The sequence below is a fragment of the Stenella coeruleoalba genome, assembly GCF_951394435.1.
Source record: "Stenella coeruleoalba genome assembly, chromosome: 19".
NCBI classification, from domain to species: Eukaryota; Metazoa; Chordata; class Mammalia; order Artiodactyla; family Delphinidae; genus Stenella; species Stenella coeruleoalba.
The window spans coordinates 37,111,740-37,128,925 of NC_137165.1; the positions used below are offsets into that span (position 1 = coordinate 37,111,740).

Sequence of the window (17,186 nt, forward strand, 5' to 3'; positions counted from 1 at the left end):
CGTCAAGTGCTCTGAATGGACAGCTGTGGCCGCTGTTACACTCGGCACGCACTGAACCACGTCCTGAGCCGGGATCAGGTGTCCCGAGCGCGTCATGTGTTGGTCACAGGGGCTGCAGTCTGTATGCGTTTATACGTGAGGATCTCCCTCCCCCAGGAAAGCAGCAGGGCTGCAGTCTCATTCGATCTCCTCTTTACTGTGGATGTCACTGTCACCATCACAGCCACTGGGAGGAGCACACAACTTTAACCCCCTGTGTGCTAAGGGAAAGGGCTATAAAACTAGCTATGTACACACAACATTCTAGGGAGAAAGCCACCCCAAGCACACGCGGGCACAGTGGGAACTGGGGTCTGGAGCTCGGTGGGGGACCGTGTGTGGCAGGCAGGTGGACGCATGTGAGGACATGCAGGGGAAGGGCTCGGGCGGCGGCAGAAACGTCGCTGGGGCCACCTGCAGGCTTCAAGCAGCTTGGCTGGACGGCCAAGCTCTGGGTCCTCCCAGGCTCCTCGGCTTTAGGGGTGAGCCCCAGGTGAGAAACCCCTCCCCCCTAACTTTGACCTTAAACTCAGTGGAGAAAGAGACTGTAGGACCAGGTCCCCAACCAAGGGTCCCCTCCCCCTATGCCAGATGTGGCGGGTACCTGGCCCCTTCCTAACACTGACACCAGACCAGGGCCAGGGTACCGGCACGGGCCAAGGGAATAAGGCAAGCAGGGGTGTCCACTTGGAAGGCCAGGGCTGTGGAAGGCAGTGAGGGGGACCTAGGACCCCCAGCAGAGAAGTGGCAGCTCTGGGCTCAGAGAGAAAGAATGCCATGGAAATGTATCTCTGGGACACCCTATCAGGGTGGAGGCATCCCCCAATCCTCAGGCATTGCCCACAGAGACTGGACCCAGGGAGATCCCCTAGGAGTCTCCACAGGGACAGAGATTGGCCCTTAGGGGCCACCACAGACCGGTCACCGCAGTGATTTCCACAGAGCCAAGAAGCTGGTCATCAGGGAGAGCCTCCCCCAACCTGGGGTGGGGACAGGGAGGGTCACCATGGTGGCCGGATGCAGAGACAGCAGTCCATGCTCCTGGGCGCAGATGAGTGGGGCGGCCTCTAGCTGACACGGTACGTGGACGTGTTCTTGGGCTCCGTGCTGGGCACACACCAATCGCCGGCCTCCTGGATGGTCTGGTAGTGGCGCCAGGCTGACTTGTTGTAGACGGGCAGGCGCTCCACCGAGTCCGTGGACAGGGCCTGGACGGCATCAGGGTCAGCCTCTCCTGCTTCCCTGCGCCTTGCCCCCTCCTCGGCACACCAGCCTTGCCCCGGTACACTCTGGTGGCCGCTGACTGTGGCCCACATGTTAGCCCAGCCAAGTGCCAGACACGGGCTGAGATGACTAACCCGGAAAGACCCATGAAAGGGTCTGTCCCTTCTGTGGCTCGCTCCTGCCCATTCAAGAAGGCTGTTCACTTAAAGGTCAGGGAGGGATAGGAAGGAGGCTAGGCTCTGTGACCCTGAACAAGGTCACCAGCTCTGGGCCTCAGTCTCCCCCCTGAGCTGAATCAGGAGTTCTCTGTGGTCCCCCCTTTCCTTTTTTTTTTTTGCAGTACGCGGGCCTCTCACTGTTGTGGCCTCTCCCGTTGCGGAGCACAGGCTCCGGACATGCAGGCTCAGCGGCCATGGCTCACGGGCCCAGCCGCTCCGCGGCATGTGGGATCTTCCCGGACCGGGGCATGAACCCGTGTCCCCTGCATCGGCAGGCGGACTCTCAACCACTGCGCCACCAGGGAAGCGCCCCCCCCCACCCCATTTCCTTCTGAGTCTAGCAAGTCAAGGGTTCCCAGAACAGGGTCTTACTCATGCAAACCACAGACTCCCTGAAATTGCCTGCCAACTTAGGAGTGCCTGGTGGCTGGGAACTATAGCTTCGCTCTGATTCTCAGTTTGGAATCAGGAAAAGGTTGGAGGGATGGAAAAGAAACCTAATAACAGGCCCGACCTATCAGCAAACTCCCCCAGCCAGACTCTGCAGGCAGGGGCACTCACCTTGAGATAGATGACAGCGTCGGTCCCAAAGCCCTCCATGGAGAAGAGCTGCAGGTCCCCCTGGAAGTACTTGGCATACAGGCGGGAAATAGGGAGCCCATACCCGAAGCCAGCCTGCAAGGGGGTGAGAAGGGAGCGTGAGGAGACACTGGCCCTGGGCTTCCTGGAACTGCAGGGACCCGATGTGCTGAGTGAGGAGGGCCAAGCTGGGGTCGTGCACGGGGACTCCCAGAACTGGGGTGGGGAGGGGACATGAGAAAGGGACAGCTCTGAGGCAAGGTGGGGACCGTGGGATAAAGGAAATCGGTCTGGCAGAGGGAGGAAGGCTGCGGAGCATGGGGCGGGTGGGGAGCAGTAAGCAGGGCAGGGAGAGGGGCTCGGGACTGGTAGCCAGGGGTCTGGGCAGGTCACGGGGCACCTCTCTGTCTCAATTTCCCACACCCAGCTCTGCCTACTCTGCTGGGAACGGACAGGGAGGTGTTGGTAAGCTGAACAACTCCAAGAGAGAGGTAGTTACTTGTGGAGAGAGAGAGGGGAAGGGAGAGTTGAGCAACAGTGACAGACAGAAGACACCCACAGATAGGTAGGTAGGTACAGGCTGGGAGAGACAGGAAGAGCAGGGAGGCCCAGACTCAGACTCACACACAGCCACACAAGGACGGAGGGACCATGGGAGGTAGGGAAGCGAGAGATGGGCAAGAGTGACAATTTGATAAGAGACCCAAAGGCCAACAGGCATCCTTCAGGAGGCCAGTGGGGGGAGCCAGAGAGAAGCCGTCTCACCAGTGGGGTTCCCCCGGTGCCAGGCTGAGGCGTGGGGGCCGTGGAGTACATGTAGCTGAAGAGGCGCTCAATCTTCCTCAAGGGAACACCCCCACCTCGGTCACTCATCTGGGGGACGTGGGACACGTCAGGGTCTCCAGACCTCAGTTCTCTCCACACCCCACCCGACCTTCTCAGATCTTCCTCACCCCCAGGGGCTTCCCTCAGCCCATCTCCTGGCAGGAGGGAAGTCTCCACACCACTGCTCTCTGGTCCCCAAAGTCAAGGGTCACATACTTTGATGGAAAGATCTTCCTCGCCCAAGGCCACCATGACCTTGAGAGGTGGGAGAGTGAGGCTGGATTCATGGCTTTCCACAGTCGCTCGCATGGCATTCTGTGGTGGAAAAGGGGTAAGACACAGTGAGAGCAACCTAGACCCCACCACTCCCACCCCCCACAAAGGACCATCCCCCAGCCTCCTCACCTTGAAGAGTTCAAAAAGCATGTGGTAGAGGTGGGAGGGGACATAGACCATGTGAATTGGCTGTTTGGAGTTGGATGCTGCCAGGGAAGTCCAAACCACAGATCAGGAAATTGTCAGGAGGTCAGCATTCAGCATTCATTCACCAGCATCCAGCACCCAGCACTCAACCACCAACCACTGTCCCTCCATCGTCCATCCATCTGCTCATTCGTTCATCCGTCTAGCCGTTCATTCAGTGTCCATTCATCCCTCTCTCTCTCTGTATAATATCCATCCATTGTACAGTGTCTGTCTGTCCGTCCAGCCATCCATTATCCATCCATTCATAGTCATATCCATTCAATATCTATTCGTTCCTCTATCTACCCATTCGATGTCCACCCAACCATCCAATTGTCCCTCGATCTATGTATCTGTTCAAACATCTCTTTCCCATCTATCCATTCATTCAAAGTACAGATCCATCCTTCCATTCATCCACTGTTTATCTACCCATCTATCCATCATTCATCCACCCAAATAATATCTGTCTATCCTAAATGTAGCCTACTAGCGTTCACCTTGATACCAGAATCCCCTGTAGAGCCTGTTCACCCAGAGGAGAGGGGAGGGGGCTGCCCAGGTGATTTTGACACCAGCATCCTACTTCCCAAGAATCACTCTATCCTGGAGAGTTTTCTTGGTTTTATAGACTGAGTGTCTCTTCCTGGTGCCTGGCACAGAGCTTTGCATGTAGCAGAAGCTCAGTAAATGTGAGTGGATCAATGAAGGAAGGAAACTCGGGCCCTGTGCTGAGCAGTGGAGACATAAAGTTGAATAAAATTCAATCCTACCCTCTCAGAAATTCAAGTCTAGACAGAGAAACGCACAACTGACTTTCACATTAGGTGTTGTACCCAGAGCTGTGTGCTAGGCCCTGGGCTTGACCCCAGGGATCCTGAAGTAAAGCGGCCTGTCTCTGCCCTTTGGTTTCCGCCAAGTAATGCAAACAGTGCAATTTAGAGGCACACCTGGCGCAGGCGGTGCCTAACTCTTCCTGGGAAGGCTTTTCAGAGGAGGTGGACTTGATCCAGGTCTTAAGGAAAGACTAGGATGTGGGCAGTGCGACTTCCAGGCACAGAGGTGTGAACACCTCAGGTTTCTGGCCCACAGGCCAGGGTGGCTGAGGAGCAGGTGGGTGGAGGGGAGGGTAGAGGCCCTGATCCTCCTCACCCCTGCACCTCCAAGGCATTTATCCAGTTCACCCCCTTCTTTTCCTCTCTGCTGCCTTCCCTTCCCCTTGCCTGAATCTGCAGTGACCTCCTAACTGGTCTTCCTGTGTCCTCTCCTGCCTCCTCCAACCTCTAAACATCTTTTTTTTTCTTTAATATTTATTTGGTTGCACTGGGTCTTCGTTTTGGCAGGTGGGCTCCTTAGTTGCGGCTCACAGGCTCCTTAGTTGCGACATGCATGTGGGATCTAGTTCCCTGACCAGGGATCGAACCTGGGCCCCCTGCATTGGGAGCACGGAGTCTTAACCATTGTGCCGCCAGGGAAGCCCCCTCTAAGTATCTTTAGAATGTTACTCAGATCCTGTCATCACCGGGCTTCAAACCTCCGGTGGCTTTCTGCTGTTCTCAAAATCCCAGCTCCTGTCTGTGGTCCACTGGCCCTGCATGCCTAGCCTCTCTCCCACCCATCACCCCTTTAATCTCCTAACCCCACCACACTGTTCCTTCTGGTCCTTGACTACCCCATCCAAAGTAGGACCCTTGTAGCCATCCTCTTGTATCCGTTATTCCCTTTCTTCTTTTAGTAATAGATGCCTCCCTCCCCTGAAGTTTTGACTAGCACGTGACTACCCAGCTAGAGACTAAATTCCCAGCCTCCCTTGCAGCTGGGAGACGTAGGAAAGTGCTGTGTTCAGCTCTTAGGCCCTGCCTTCTACATCCTCTTTCCCCTTCTCCAGGCTGGAACTGAGACATGAGGGTGGGTAGCCAGCTTTCACCATTCTACCCCAGGGGCTGGGGAGACGGAAACCTCTCTCTCAAATTAAACCAGTTTTTGGATTTTGGGAAGACAGCCAAACTCATTTCCCACCTAATACACTGCTCCTATCCATCACTGTCACGTTACCCCATTGTGTTTCCTTCCTGTCACTTATCATGACCTGAAGTTATCTTGTTTGTTATTTGTTCCTTGGTTAAAGGTCCCATTCCCCAACCTCCCCAGTACCGAGAATGTAAGCTCCGTGGGAACGGGGACCTTGCCTGTTGGGTTTACTGCTTAATAAATATTTACCAGATAAATTAATAATAATAATACAATAATAGCTCTGCTTCTCTCTCATCCAGGTAACAGTTCATTTCCTGAGTCCCACCTCACTTTCCTCTCCCATGTGCCCAGCGCTTAGACAGACAGACAGGCAGACACACAGCCTCACTCCCTCACCATTGATCTCCTGGATCTCCAGGTCAGGTGAGGCCATGTAATACTTGTCACACAGGAGCTTGGCCATGTCGTAGGCATCTGAGAGAAGAGAGGGGTCATCAGGGAATGGGGTGACCTCTCCCCAGCAGGCAGTCCTCTTGGCACCAACACTGAACCCATGGGGACGTGGCCCCCACCCACTGGGGAATGGGTCACCGTCTGGCCAGGTAAGATTGGGGGATCACTGGGGCTCCTCTGTGGGCCAGGCACGGTGGGGACAGCTCACCTTTCACCACCTCAGAGACGCTGCAGTTGGGGTCGATGCTGCCGATGTGTTTGGGGTGGGCTGGGTTGGTGCTGCCGTCAAAGATCAAGGCTGCGGGCGGGGAGGGCGGGCGCGGTTAGCGGGGCCACACAACCCCAGCGCTCCCTCCCCCCGGTTCTCCAGTGCTCCACCTCTACTTCTGACACTTCTGACCCTGATGCCGCCCCCCCCCACCCTCTCTCCCCTGACCCCTGACCCCTGGCCCCTCCAGCCCTGGCCCAGGCCAGTCTTGGACCTTTGTAGGCCTGAAGCAAGTCTTCTCAGAAGTTTCCTCCCCATACATTCTACGTTATATTTAGTCTTCTCTTTTGCTATACATTTAAAAATAATTTTTACCTTCTTGTGTAATTAATGACTGGCTACGATTTCTCAACAATCATAGTTAATACTCCTGGAGTAAGAAACACCAGACAACCACCTGTGTCCTAACGTAAAGAGACTTTTACGAACGCCGCGTAAAGAGGCGACGCGGTTTTGCCTTCTGTAAACATGCGAACAGCGACCGGCCCCGCGCCCGCTCACTGTGCTGGTTGATCAGCATGCGGATGGAGATGCGGCTGAGGTAGAAGCGGTCCAGGAAGTACTGGATGTTCTGGTTGGAGACGGGGTCGTCACCGTAGGCGTCCTTGTACTCCAGCACGCCCTGCGCCATGGTGGGCACCACGTCATTGTGGCGGTTCCGGATGGTGACCAGGGCGTCGGTGAACCTGCGATGGGGGTACACGTTGGCCCTCACCCTGCCCCAGCCCTGGGACACCCTCAGAAGCACCCCGCTTCTCTCCATGGTGCCTTCACCCACTTGACTCTCCCCAGCCCACTCCTCCGGAAGCCCACCCCAAATCTCCCACCGCCTGCCTGACGGCCTGGGAGCTCCACAGGGGCGGGGCCTGGGTCCCCCCATCAGACTCAGGGCACACCAAGGATCGGGGGCTGTCTGCCCCCTCAGACTGGACACCCCTGAGGGTGGGGGCATTTCCTTCATCCCGCTGGCATTTCTGCCCCCGGGGCCGTGGCCCACACCTGCCCTCCCGCCCCCAGCCGAGGCCTCACTCACTGGCTCAGGGTCCGATGGTCCTCAGGGTCCTTGTCCAGGAACTCCATGATGTCCAGGAGACTCTGGACATACCTGTGTGCGGGAGGGGGCGGGGGACGCCTCAGCCCCAGGCCGGGCCCCGGCACACCCGACTCTGCTGACCCTGCTTCCGTCCTGCGCCTCCAGTGGGCGCCGCCCAGAGCTGGGCCGCGTGGGTTCTCTCACTCTGCTCCCTCCGTACGTGAGTCTCCCCAACGACACCGCGAGTTATGCAAGAAAGTCTCTAATTTGTTGGTACCTAGAGCGCCTCTGCTTGACATCCTAGAATACCAGTCCTCAAAGGGGGTTTGGTGACCACCCCACCCACAGGTCTCCCGGATTAGGAGACTGAGGCCCAGACCGGAGAGGGGCCTTGCCCGAGACCAGCAGTGAGGGCAGGCTGGGGCGAGGCACTTAGCTCCCCAGGGCCCGTCGTGGAAGCAGATCTTAGTGTTTGTCCCGCAGGGTTGTTTCTGCATCCCACGGGCACGGGGGCAGAGTGGCCAGCCCAGAGCTCTCCCAGACCAGGGGTTCAGGGAGGCCCAGAGCTCTCCCAGAGCAGGGGTTCCGGGAGGAAGATGACAGCCTTATACTCCCGACTCCAGGCACCAGGAGCTGTGCAGGCTCCTAGGGAACTGGATTGTAAATGGTGGGTGGGAAGGACTCGGGGTGGGGTGGGCATGCCCAGCTCTGACACTGGGTAGGGCTGGGGCCCACGGAGAGCCTGAAGCGACCCGGGCTGCCCAGATGGTGCCAACCTGGAGCCACTGTCCCCCCCGCCCCTACTGCGAGGCAGGACGCCACTGCTTCCCTGCTAACGCCTCAGCCCGCGACAGCCCATTCTCCTGGGGAAGGCGGAGAGCTGAGCCTCTCTCCGGCAGAAACACTTCCAGCCGGCAGGAAGGAGGGGCCACCGAGAGCTCTGACCGGGGCGGGGGGGGGGGGGGGAGGGCCCCCGGGGCCTAACAGTGTCTCTAGAAGAGGCCCCCACCACAGTCGGAAGCATTCCCAGGTACACAGTGCTTTGACCCTGACAGGTAAGAACGGCAGTAATTAGCCCCATTTCACAGTCTCCTCAACTGAGGCCTGAAGCAGCTCCACAGCTGGGAGGTAGTATAGCGAAGACCGGCCTCCAGCGCACCTGCCACTGTACAGTGCTGGCTGCTCGAAGTGCTCAGCCCGTGGGGCCTGCGGTTCCCTCTGCCTGGAGTGCCCTGCCCCCTCCACCCACTAGCTGCTACTCTCCCCTCTGCTGCTTAAACCAGTAGAGAAGAGGGTAAAAGGGCTAGCTTTGAAGCTGGCTCTGCCGAGTTCCTGGCTGGGTTTTTCCACTTTGAGTTGCGTGGCTCTGGGTAAGTCATGGAACCTCTCTGGGCCTGAGTTTGCTCATCAGAAAAGGAAGCGTTTTGGACCTACTGCTGTCACTGCTTTCTGGTTAGAATTAAATGTGATAATTAACACGGTGCCCAGCAAACAGTGAGCACTCTCTAAACGTTTGCTCTTGTTTCGAACAGTGGTTCAGACACTGTCAACAGCTGAGTGCACCCTCTGGGTCCCCAGGCGGCACACGACACACTTCTCCTGGTTGTACTGGGCAAAGACTCGGAATCACACCATGTCTGAATCTGTCACGCTCTGGACGGCCACTGATGGCAGGAATGGGGCCGTGCTCGCCCTGCTGCGCCTGCCTGCCCTCCCCACCCAGGGCCCGGCACGACGCCTGGCAAGAGGTGGCGTAGTCACTGGTAGGCGGAGCCGACAGCAGAGGAGATCAGCTCCCCCTCAGTACCCCCGCAGCCCCAGCAGACAGAGCGGCCCTCCTTCGGCCTCACCGCAGGCTCCCTGGAGAATAAGAACAGACGACACTTACCCAGTGACTGTTAGAGCTCAGAGTCTACACAGGGTCTCTCACCTCCCAGCAGCCTTCATGAGCACGTGGTATTTCCCCCCTTTTGCAGACAAGGAAACCAGCTCAGAGAGGGCAGGTAATATGCCCCAGGCCACACAGTAAGCATTCGCACTGGGATTCCAACCCAGGTCTGTCTGATGCCAAGTCTACACCACACGGTCAAGTGCTCACTGTCTACACCGGTCCCAACAGCGATGCTGCTGGTGAAGGCGGCCCAGCAGCTACTGGCGCCGGCCTTGTGCCAGGGCTCTGCTCTGTGTTCCCCTACTTTGACCTCCACAGTGACCCTGTGTGTTGGGGGGGTGCTACCGCTAGACCCATTTTACAGATGAGGAAGTTAACATGCAGAGCTGGGATCCTCTCTCACAGGCCTGTGTTATCCCTCATTCCTTGACCACACCCAGAAGAAAGCGTCAGGCTCATGGGATTCTTAGAGGGAGAGGGGATTTGGGAGGAGAACCTGCGAGTATGCAATGGTGGGGACAGGCAGAGAGAGGAGAGCGAGGAGACCAGCTGAGGGGTGGGGGCCCTGGAACCCCTTCCCAAGACCCTGGGCTAAGCAGAGAGAGCTAGGGGCCCCTGACCAGCTTGGCCAGGAGCGGGGGCGAGGGTAGGGTGAGCGCTCTCGCTGCGGGCCCCGCCCCTCTGGGGCTGCCTAATGAACCACAGGGCGCTGTCACGTGGCCAGTGAAGTAGAACAAAGGGCACCAGGATGGACTGGCAACAAACGAGCAGCGCCTGCGGGCAGGGCTCTGGGGAGAGCGGCAGCCTCGGGCCTCCGTCTCCTGACTGTGAAGCAGGGTTTAGAATCCCTGCCTGCCCCCCTCGCAGGGCCATTCCTTCAGGGCAGTGGTCCTGAGTGTACTCTTGGAAGGAAGAGGAGAGGATGACAAAGATTCTCCCAGGGGAACCTTGACTCTGGCCTGAAGCCCCCCAAGGGCCTGGCAGACCAGACCTCAGCCCTGGGCCAGATCTTGGTCCTAAACAGGGAAAGACGCTGGGGAAGGAGTGACGCTGGCTCCTGGGCTGCCCACCCCCGAGGGCCAGAGAAAGAGCTGGGCTTGGACACTGGTCTGGACCAGTGGTGCAATGACAGATGCGCAGCCTGCCCCGGGCCTGGCAGAGCAGGCAGTGGGGCCAATGTGACGCCCTAGGGAAGGCCTGGCCTGCCGACCCCAACAGTAAACAAGGCCGCCCAGGACTTCCTGGGTGAGATCTAGAGCTTCCTTCCCCTCCCCTCCACCGAGGTAATGTGGAAGCCCCAAACCGTGCCTCTGGGGCTTTCCAGCCATTCCAGAGCCCTGGATTTAGGAGCTGGGAGGAGTGGAAAACGGAGAGAGGAGGGAGCGAGACAGCGTGTGTGTGTGTGAGTGTGTGGGTGCGCGTGTGTGAGCGTGTGTGTGTGTGCGCGCGCGTCTGTGTGAGCGTGGGTGTGTGTGTGAGCATGTGTGTGTGCGTGTGCGCGTGTGTGTGCGCGCGCGTGTGAGCGTGGGTGTCGGAATGAGTGCCCGGCAGCTGGGGAGGAGGCGTGTGCAGCCTTGCGTGGGGGCAGAGGAGTGGTAAGCATGTGTGAGTCTGGGCGCCTGCGGGTGTGTGTGCACCACGTACTAGTGTCCACAGCCGCTGGGGACCAGGGGTGTGAACAAGGCCAAGGCCCTGCGAGGAGGGGAGAGGGGGCAGACGTGTCCTCCATCTATCTGGAAGCTGCTTGTGGAGGGGTGATGGGCACGGCCCTGAGCCAGGCCGACCTGGGTCCCATTGCTGGCGGTGCCACTCAGGTTCCCGTGTGTGAAGTGGGCTTCGTAGCAGCAGGCGCGGATTAGAGGAGACGATGCTGGTGCCCGGGTCTCCATTCTGATTACGTAAGTGGCGGCTGAGGGATTCAATGGCAGGGTTTGGCCCTGGGCGCCCGGAACCTGTGAGGTGGTCATTCTTTTCAAGGGCAAGGACTGGGTTTGGGGTCTACATACCTTGCTGACGCGAGGGAAGTTCAGAGAAGGTGCTGGTGACACCCCCTGCCACCCCCTTCCCTACAGCCCTGCAAAGGCTCTACTGGTGACAGGAGGGACTCGCTGTCGTTTGATTCTACTCTGCAGTCATCACTCAACCCTCCCTTTTCTCGAAGTACATCCCCACCGACTCCACGCCCTTCCTCAGGCTGTCTTTCTCTCCTGAGAGGAGGCAAGGTTACCCCTCTGTGCCCCCACAATACTAGCCATCAAACCCTCTCTGTAAAGAAAATCTACTTTCCCACTGACTTGCTCTGCGAGCTTAGAAATCTCTGACTCCTGGTCACTGTCCCAGAACGCGGTTCTCTCCTTTCCCTTCAAGAACGCAGCCTCCAGATCACAGAGCCTGGGCTGGGATCCTGGCTCTACCAGTTATTACCTGAATGAGCTCAGACAAGTTTCTTACTCTCTCTGAACCTCAGTTTCCTCGTCTACAAAATGGGGATAAGAACAAGGCCTACTTCATCAGGCTGTTGTGAAGTTAAATGAGTTAATACGTGGACACGCTTAGAACGGCTCCAGGCATGTCTGCTTCTGTCATCGTCATCATTATTATTACTACGCTGTGAAGAGAACCTCTGCCACAGCACATCGTCTTTGTCCCGGAGGTGCTGTTGCCAGAAGCTCGCAGACATCACTCACGCTTAGAGAGTTCCGTGTACTTTCACAGCCAGCAGTGGCATCTGACCCTTAGCAACAGAACGGATCCCCATTTTACAGATGAGGAAGCCGAGGCTCAGAGGGGCCACGTGGTTGACCAAACATTAAGTGTCTAGCAAGCAGCAAAGCCAAGCCTCAGAGTCAGGCATGCCGGCGCCACCACCCAGGGCTTTCCTCTACCTTCCAGTCACTTCCAAAACAGGTTCCCACAACACCAAGTCTGTCCGGTTGAAATAATACATCAGGTTTGTTTAGAGCCAGGAATTCTCCACTTGCCCACAGTGATTCCTGCCTGGAACCTTTCCCCAGCTGAACAGAAACTCCATTAGCTGTTGCCACAGATTAACTATTACCTCTGCTCCTCCAGAGAGCAGGTGCTCAGGGCTTGTCCATTTCCAAAGGGGAGGTTTTGCTCCTCACTCATCAGACTCTGAGGCTAGCGGGCCTCTTGCCAGGCTCTCTGATAGGTCGTCCCCCTCCTCTCCTGCAAACTCTACCCACCTCCACCGCCTCTATCATCCAAGCTGGCAAGGGGGTTCCCCCAGATAGGGAGGTCTGCCCTCTCTCACAGGCAGCCGCCTCAGAGAGTCCTTCCTTCCCTCAGACCACAGTCTCTCTTGCTGCAGCTGATGCCCATTCTCCGGGAACAGTCTCAGCAGGCCGTCTCTTCAGTGTGTCAGCACACTCTAGCAATACCTTGGCCTGCTCCCCTCTAAGTGAGTCATGCACTGGGAAGTCTTCCCTTTTGTCTAACTTCACTCCCTCCTGCTGCTGCTGGACATTACTTCCCAGCTCTGAGGGAAGAAAAACGTCAGGCCAAGCCCCCCGACACGTGTAACCGCGTTTCAGGAAGGGACTCTGGGGGCCTCGGGGGCATCGCGGGCAGTTCAGCAGCTCCCTGCCCTCCCTCCCCACATCCCCTGACTCTTCTAGGAACACGGTGTCCAGGGAGGGGCCTGGAGTCAGGGACCAGCTGGAGAGGCAGCCAGGTGACTCAGCCGGAGGAGGGCTGGGGAGAACAGATGGTACCTTCCGTCCCTCCCCATGCCTTCCACACTGCCCGATGGCAGGAAATGCCAGTTGGCTCAGAGGTCTTGGACCTCTAAGGGACAGGGCCCAGCGAGGGGTGACCTTGTTGGGCCACATGCAAATCAGGCTCTGCCCTCTGTCCCCCCGTCCACCTTCACCGCTTGCAGTAACAGCACTGTATCCACAAAGTGAGCGCTCAGGTGCCCCAGCCGGGCCCTCTCCGGCCTCTGCGCCTTTGCACAAGCAGTTCCTTTGGCCTGGAATGCCCTTCCCTCCCTTCTAGGTCAGGGTTCAGTTAGGTACCCTGTAAGGCCCAGTGACACGTCACCTCCTCTCTGCGTCCATTTCAACTGCCCCACAACTTTCTGATTCAACTGAAATTCACTGTGCACACATCATGTACCTGGTCCTTCCTTACCTTATCCTCGTTTAATTAGAGTAAGTCATGCATATGCATATTCATGCATAGAAAAAAGCTGGAAGGGCACCAATAAAGGGCACTTACAAAACCTTAACAGTGTGTGGTTAAGGGGTGGAGGGTAGTGGTTGGCGTTCCCTTTTATCTACTTTTCTGTGTTCTCCAGGTGTCAACGTGAACATGTCATACTTCCGCAACGAGGGGAAAAAACCCAATCAATGTTATTTTAAAATAATACTTCGCTTTTAATTTAAATAAAGCTAACTTTTCAGCGGCTTCCTGCTCCTGCCACTGTGTAGCTCTTAGTTTGCCCTCTTCTACTCCCCGCCATGCGATCACAGGCTCCCTGAGGGCCGCTGCTGCCTGTTTAACCTAACACGGCACTGGGCTCGAAGTAGGTGTGGATGCCGCGAATCCGAAAGGAAACCACAGTCACACCACACCTGCCACCGCCAGAAGCAAGGGCAAGATTTCTGCACACACGCCACTGAAGATCAGCCATGATGACGCATTTACATACCCAGTTACACAGCAAATTCTTGCTCCTTCTCCATGTGACTGGCCTCTGGCTAATGGCGTTTAGGTACTTATCCCTGGACAGAGTTTCTGAGTAAACTTTACTGAGGATTTCTCTCTGCTACTGCTGCTCTGTGCAATAAACCTTTGGTCTTTGCCCATCCAAAGCTCTCTGGAGTTGGTACTGAGCCATCCTTGCATCTATTCCAGTGTTTTCCAACATCCAAAACACGCTGATGTGTTTGGATTATATAATTTGAAGGTTAGCTTCTTCCGGTGTCTGCTTCCCACTAAGTTGCCTCAGGTAAATACTACCCAACAGGTGCCAGATTTTCAGGACCAGGGCTGGTGGCAAATGCCGACATTAGCCTGATTTGGGCTTGGGGCTGTGAAAATGATGATTTCCTAGGTGGATCCTGTGTTTCCAGAGAACGGAGGGTGGTGAGTATAGGGCTGTGTCCCCTAGACATGGAGGCCACGAGCTTGATCTGAGTCCCTGCTCTGGCCTAACATTCCCACTTGACCGCAGGAACCCCCCTACCTCTCGGAGTCCCTGTGCCTCTCCTCTTTCCCCGCCTCCCTCAAGGTTCCTGGGAGCAGGGGGCATCTGACAATGGGGTGGGAGGTGCGGGGACCTATTCAGGGGTCTCACCAGCTCTGTACCAGCTGCACCGAGGGTGTGCTCAGCACCCGGTCGGGAAGCAGGTTGATTTCTTTCATGATGTTGGCCAGGCGCACGGGCAACTCCTGCCTGAGGAAGGTGAATGAGGTTTTCTCACAGGCATTGCTGGACCCTGGTGGGAGAGGGAAGGGTGAGCTCACAGAGTTACAAAGCACTGGAGCCAGAGGACATCTTGGGGGTGGGGGCGGGGTCAGGTCACTACATCCTTTATTTCCTTGAGGGTTCAGAAGAGAAGAGATGGAGGCATGGGACAAGGAGTCTTTCCTGACCCCCCTGCACTGACCACCACACCACCCAGCCTAACCCTTAGAGAGGTTGCATCCTCTCCTCACCCCCAGCTGAACCCTGCTTGCCTTCAACCACAGGGAAAAGGGCCACCCTGGGCCCACAGGGAGCTGCCTCCAGCCCAAGTTATTCACTTCTCTTCCTTTCCCTCCTAGTAGATACTCACTTCGGGGGGGGTTGATCCAGGTGGGCAGAAGGGCCTGGGAAATCCATCCCTACCTTGGGATGAGCTCCCTCTGGCTGAGGGGAGCTATGCTCAGACCACCGCAGCTGCAGGGTCCCAGTGTCATCTCTGGCCCAGCTGGTCTTTATGCCCACTGTAGAGCTGCCCTATGTTAATGCTCGCCCACCTGTGAGGTAGACAGGGCCTGAGAACCGGGGCCCAAATACTTTGATCCTTGGTCTGGCTTGAAAATGAAGAGGGAGTAGAGGACTGCACGAGGCCATGGCCTAGAGTCAGGAAACCTGGGTTCTAAGTCCAGGTTCCGCTTTTAACTGTCATCCAGTGCATGTCACCATCCTTCTGAAGGTCTGTTTCCCTCACTGAGCTCCAAGTGGGGGACCAAACTCTACTGTGAGCCCCTCCCTCCTGTGACAGTTCTGTTAACTGGGGGCCAGTCTGGACTGGACAGACGCTGGGGGCTGGGAGTGGGCTCAGGAGGCCTTCCTACAAGGGCGGAGCTCAAACAGGGAGGGGGGTAGGCGGACAAGTCTTGGGGAACAGATGCCCTGTATCATGGCTGCCACCTCCCCGCCCCGTCCCACCAGTGACACAGCTGTAACCTAAGCCAGGCTCTGTCTCCTCAACTCTTGAGAGACCCGGGCAACCCCCCCTGATCTCCAGCTGGCACCATGTGTGAACAGACAGGGTCCACACAATGCCTGTTTCAGTCCCGACGTTGGCACAGCCTTGCCACCCCCAGAACACTGATGGTAGGCGACCCTGGCCCAGGATCCCAGGGGGGCAGCCAAGGATGGGTAGGTACAAGCTACCTGGCTCCATCTCATGGTGCCCCGGACCCCTGCCCAGCTGGGGTAAGGCGGCCAGGCCACAGCAGATGTGATCTGCAAGTGTCCTTGCCCTCTAGGACAGCTGGGAGCCAGCTCCTTCAGTGCGCGGAGGTGGACCGGCCAGGGCCTCACTCCTGTTGACTCATCTGAGAGAGCCCCCTCCCCCAAACGACCCCTCCGCGCCCACCCCCGCACAGGTCTCCTTCCAGATGGCTGCGCCTCCCAGTGCTGCCTTGTTACCCCCACCAGCATCCCCCTCATCTCCTCTCTGACCTTCACTTTTAGAGTCGCCAGGACAACCCCCAGTAACCCTTTAGTGCCTGGTTACACCCTCCTGCTCCAACGTCACCGCCTCACTGCCCCTTCCTCTCCAAGACCCCTCACAAAGCCCAGGAAGACATCTTGGACCCTTCCTTCTCAGTGCCCCCCCCTTCCTGCTAACAGTTCAGTCTCTTCAGTAACGGTGCCCTTAACCCTTTCAAGCCCGGCGGCCGGCCCCTTCCTCCCCGTTAACCCTTTCCTGTCTGGACCCCTGCAAGCAAACCTTCCCTGTCACTCGGCCTCCCTTACCCTCCTCGTTAATCCTTCATGGCCAGGACTCCTTCACTCCACCTCCACCCCCCGCGGGCCCTCGCTGCCAGCCGCCTCCCGCCCACTTGTACCGAAGTCCAGAAACTGCTTCATGGAGAGCGGGGACGGGGAGAACTTGCTGAAGTGCTCGATGTACTTGGGCGCCCCTGCCAGGGACGCATTCTTCAGCAGCGCGCGGACCCAGCGCATGGCGGCGGCGGCGGCCGCGCCTCGGGCTCGGGCTCCGGTCCCCGCCCGGGTAGCGCTGGCGCTCCGTTCGGCCCAGGTGGGCCCAGCGCCGCAGCAGCCGCCTACACCCCACCCTGGCCCTGACGGGTCTCCGAATCCCGGCCAATCGGCTCGTCGCGGCGCCCCGACGTTGCCAATGGCGGCTCACAAACAACTCCGGGAGAGCCAGTAGCCTCTCGCCCCGGCACGTGGCTGCCCCTGGGCCCACCCCCTTAACACGTTGTTTACCCGGAGCGGCCTGGTGTTTTCGAGAGGCCTCGCCGAGAGCCCGCCTCCCGGGCGTCACCACGCGCCTTCCTCCTCTGCGCCTAGCCCGGGTTAACCCCTCCCTCCCCAGAGGCCCGTTATTCCCTTTCCTCTTACACTCCTTCCTTTCCCCGCTCCCTCCCTGAATCTCCTTCACTTGCCTTCCCTGAGATTGTCCGGGTAGCTTTCAACGCATTCCTTTCCTCCCAAAGGGGTCTGATTCACCTGTCCTGAATTCCACGCACCTGCTTTCCCTCAGGGGGTCTGGTGGGTTTCCAGTCCTGATGAGTGACTCAGACTGTGAATGTTTGCTAACTTCGGGTTCGGGGTGCAAGCCCACGCTAATCCCTCATATAGATATGCAACCCACCCACTTCCACAAATATCTAAGCGCTCAGGAAAAGGCGGCATTTTGCTTTTCCAGTTAAAAAACACCCAACCCCCTAACTAACGCCTAGCGGCGGCTACAATAAACTTTTCAAAACACTTTTATTTTATTACTCCCT

The 17,186-nt window shown here is 57.6% G+C and overlaps 1 protein-coding gene across 2 annotated transcripts; it reads right to left on the reverse strand.

The window, feature by feature from the left end:
• Nucleotides 1-19: 19 nt before the first annotated feature.
• Nucleotides 20-16,553, reverse strand: PDK2 (pyruvate dehydrogenase kinase 2). 2 transcript variants are annotated; one of them, XM_079905820.1, is made up of 11 exons: nucleotides 16,278-16,553; nucleotides 14,290-14,431; nucleotides 7,079-7,150; nucleotides 6,547-6,731; nucleotides 5,986-6,075; nucleotides 5,721-5,798; nucleotides 3,291-3,367; nucleotides 3,102-3,200; nucleotides 2,826-2,933; nucleotides 2,043-2,156; nucleotides 20-1,247 (listed from the first exon to the last, which is right to left on the reverse strand). In XM_079905820.1, the coding sequence occupies exons 1-11, from the start codon at nucleotides 16,393-16,395 to the stop codon at nucleotides 1,107-1,109; spliced, it is 1,224 nt and encodes a 407-aa protein (XP_079761946.1). In that variant the 5' UTR covers nucleotides 16,396-16,553; the 3' UTR covers nucleotides 20-1,106. The 2 variants fall into 2 exon arrangements, with proteins under 2 accessions (XP_079761946.1, XP_079761945.1); XM_079905819.1 differs by having other exon boundaries at nucleotides 16,186-16,294.
• Between the last annotated feature and the right edge of the window lie 633 nt (nucleotides 16,554-17,186).

What these genes read in the sequence shown, in the direction of transcription:
- PDK2 (XM_079905820.1), bottom strand. Translation starts at nt 16,395, where the DNA reads ATGCGCTGGGTCCGCGCGCTGCTGAAGAATGCGTCCCTGGCAGGGGCG. An exon ending in CGTCTCTGAGGTGGTGAAAG is followed by an intron (nt 5,799 to 5,985) that starts GTGAGCTGTCCC and finishes CTCTTCTCTCAG; the next exon opens with ATGCCTACGACATGGCCAAG. An exon ending in AGGAAGATCTTTCCATCAAA is followed by an intron (nt 2,934 to 3,101) that starts GTATGTGACCCT and finishes CACGTCCCCCAG; the next exon opens with ATGAGTGACCGAGGTGGGGG.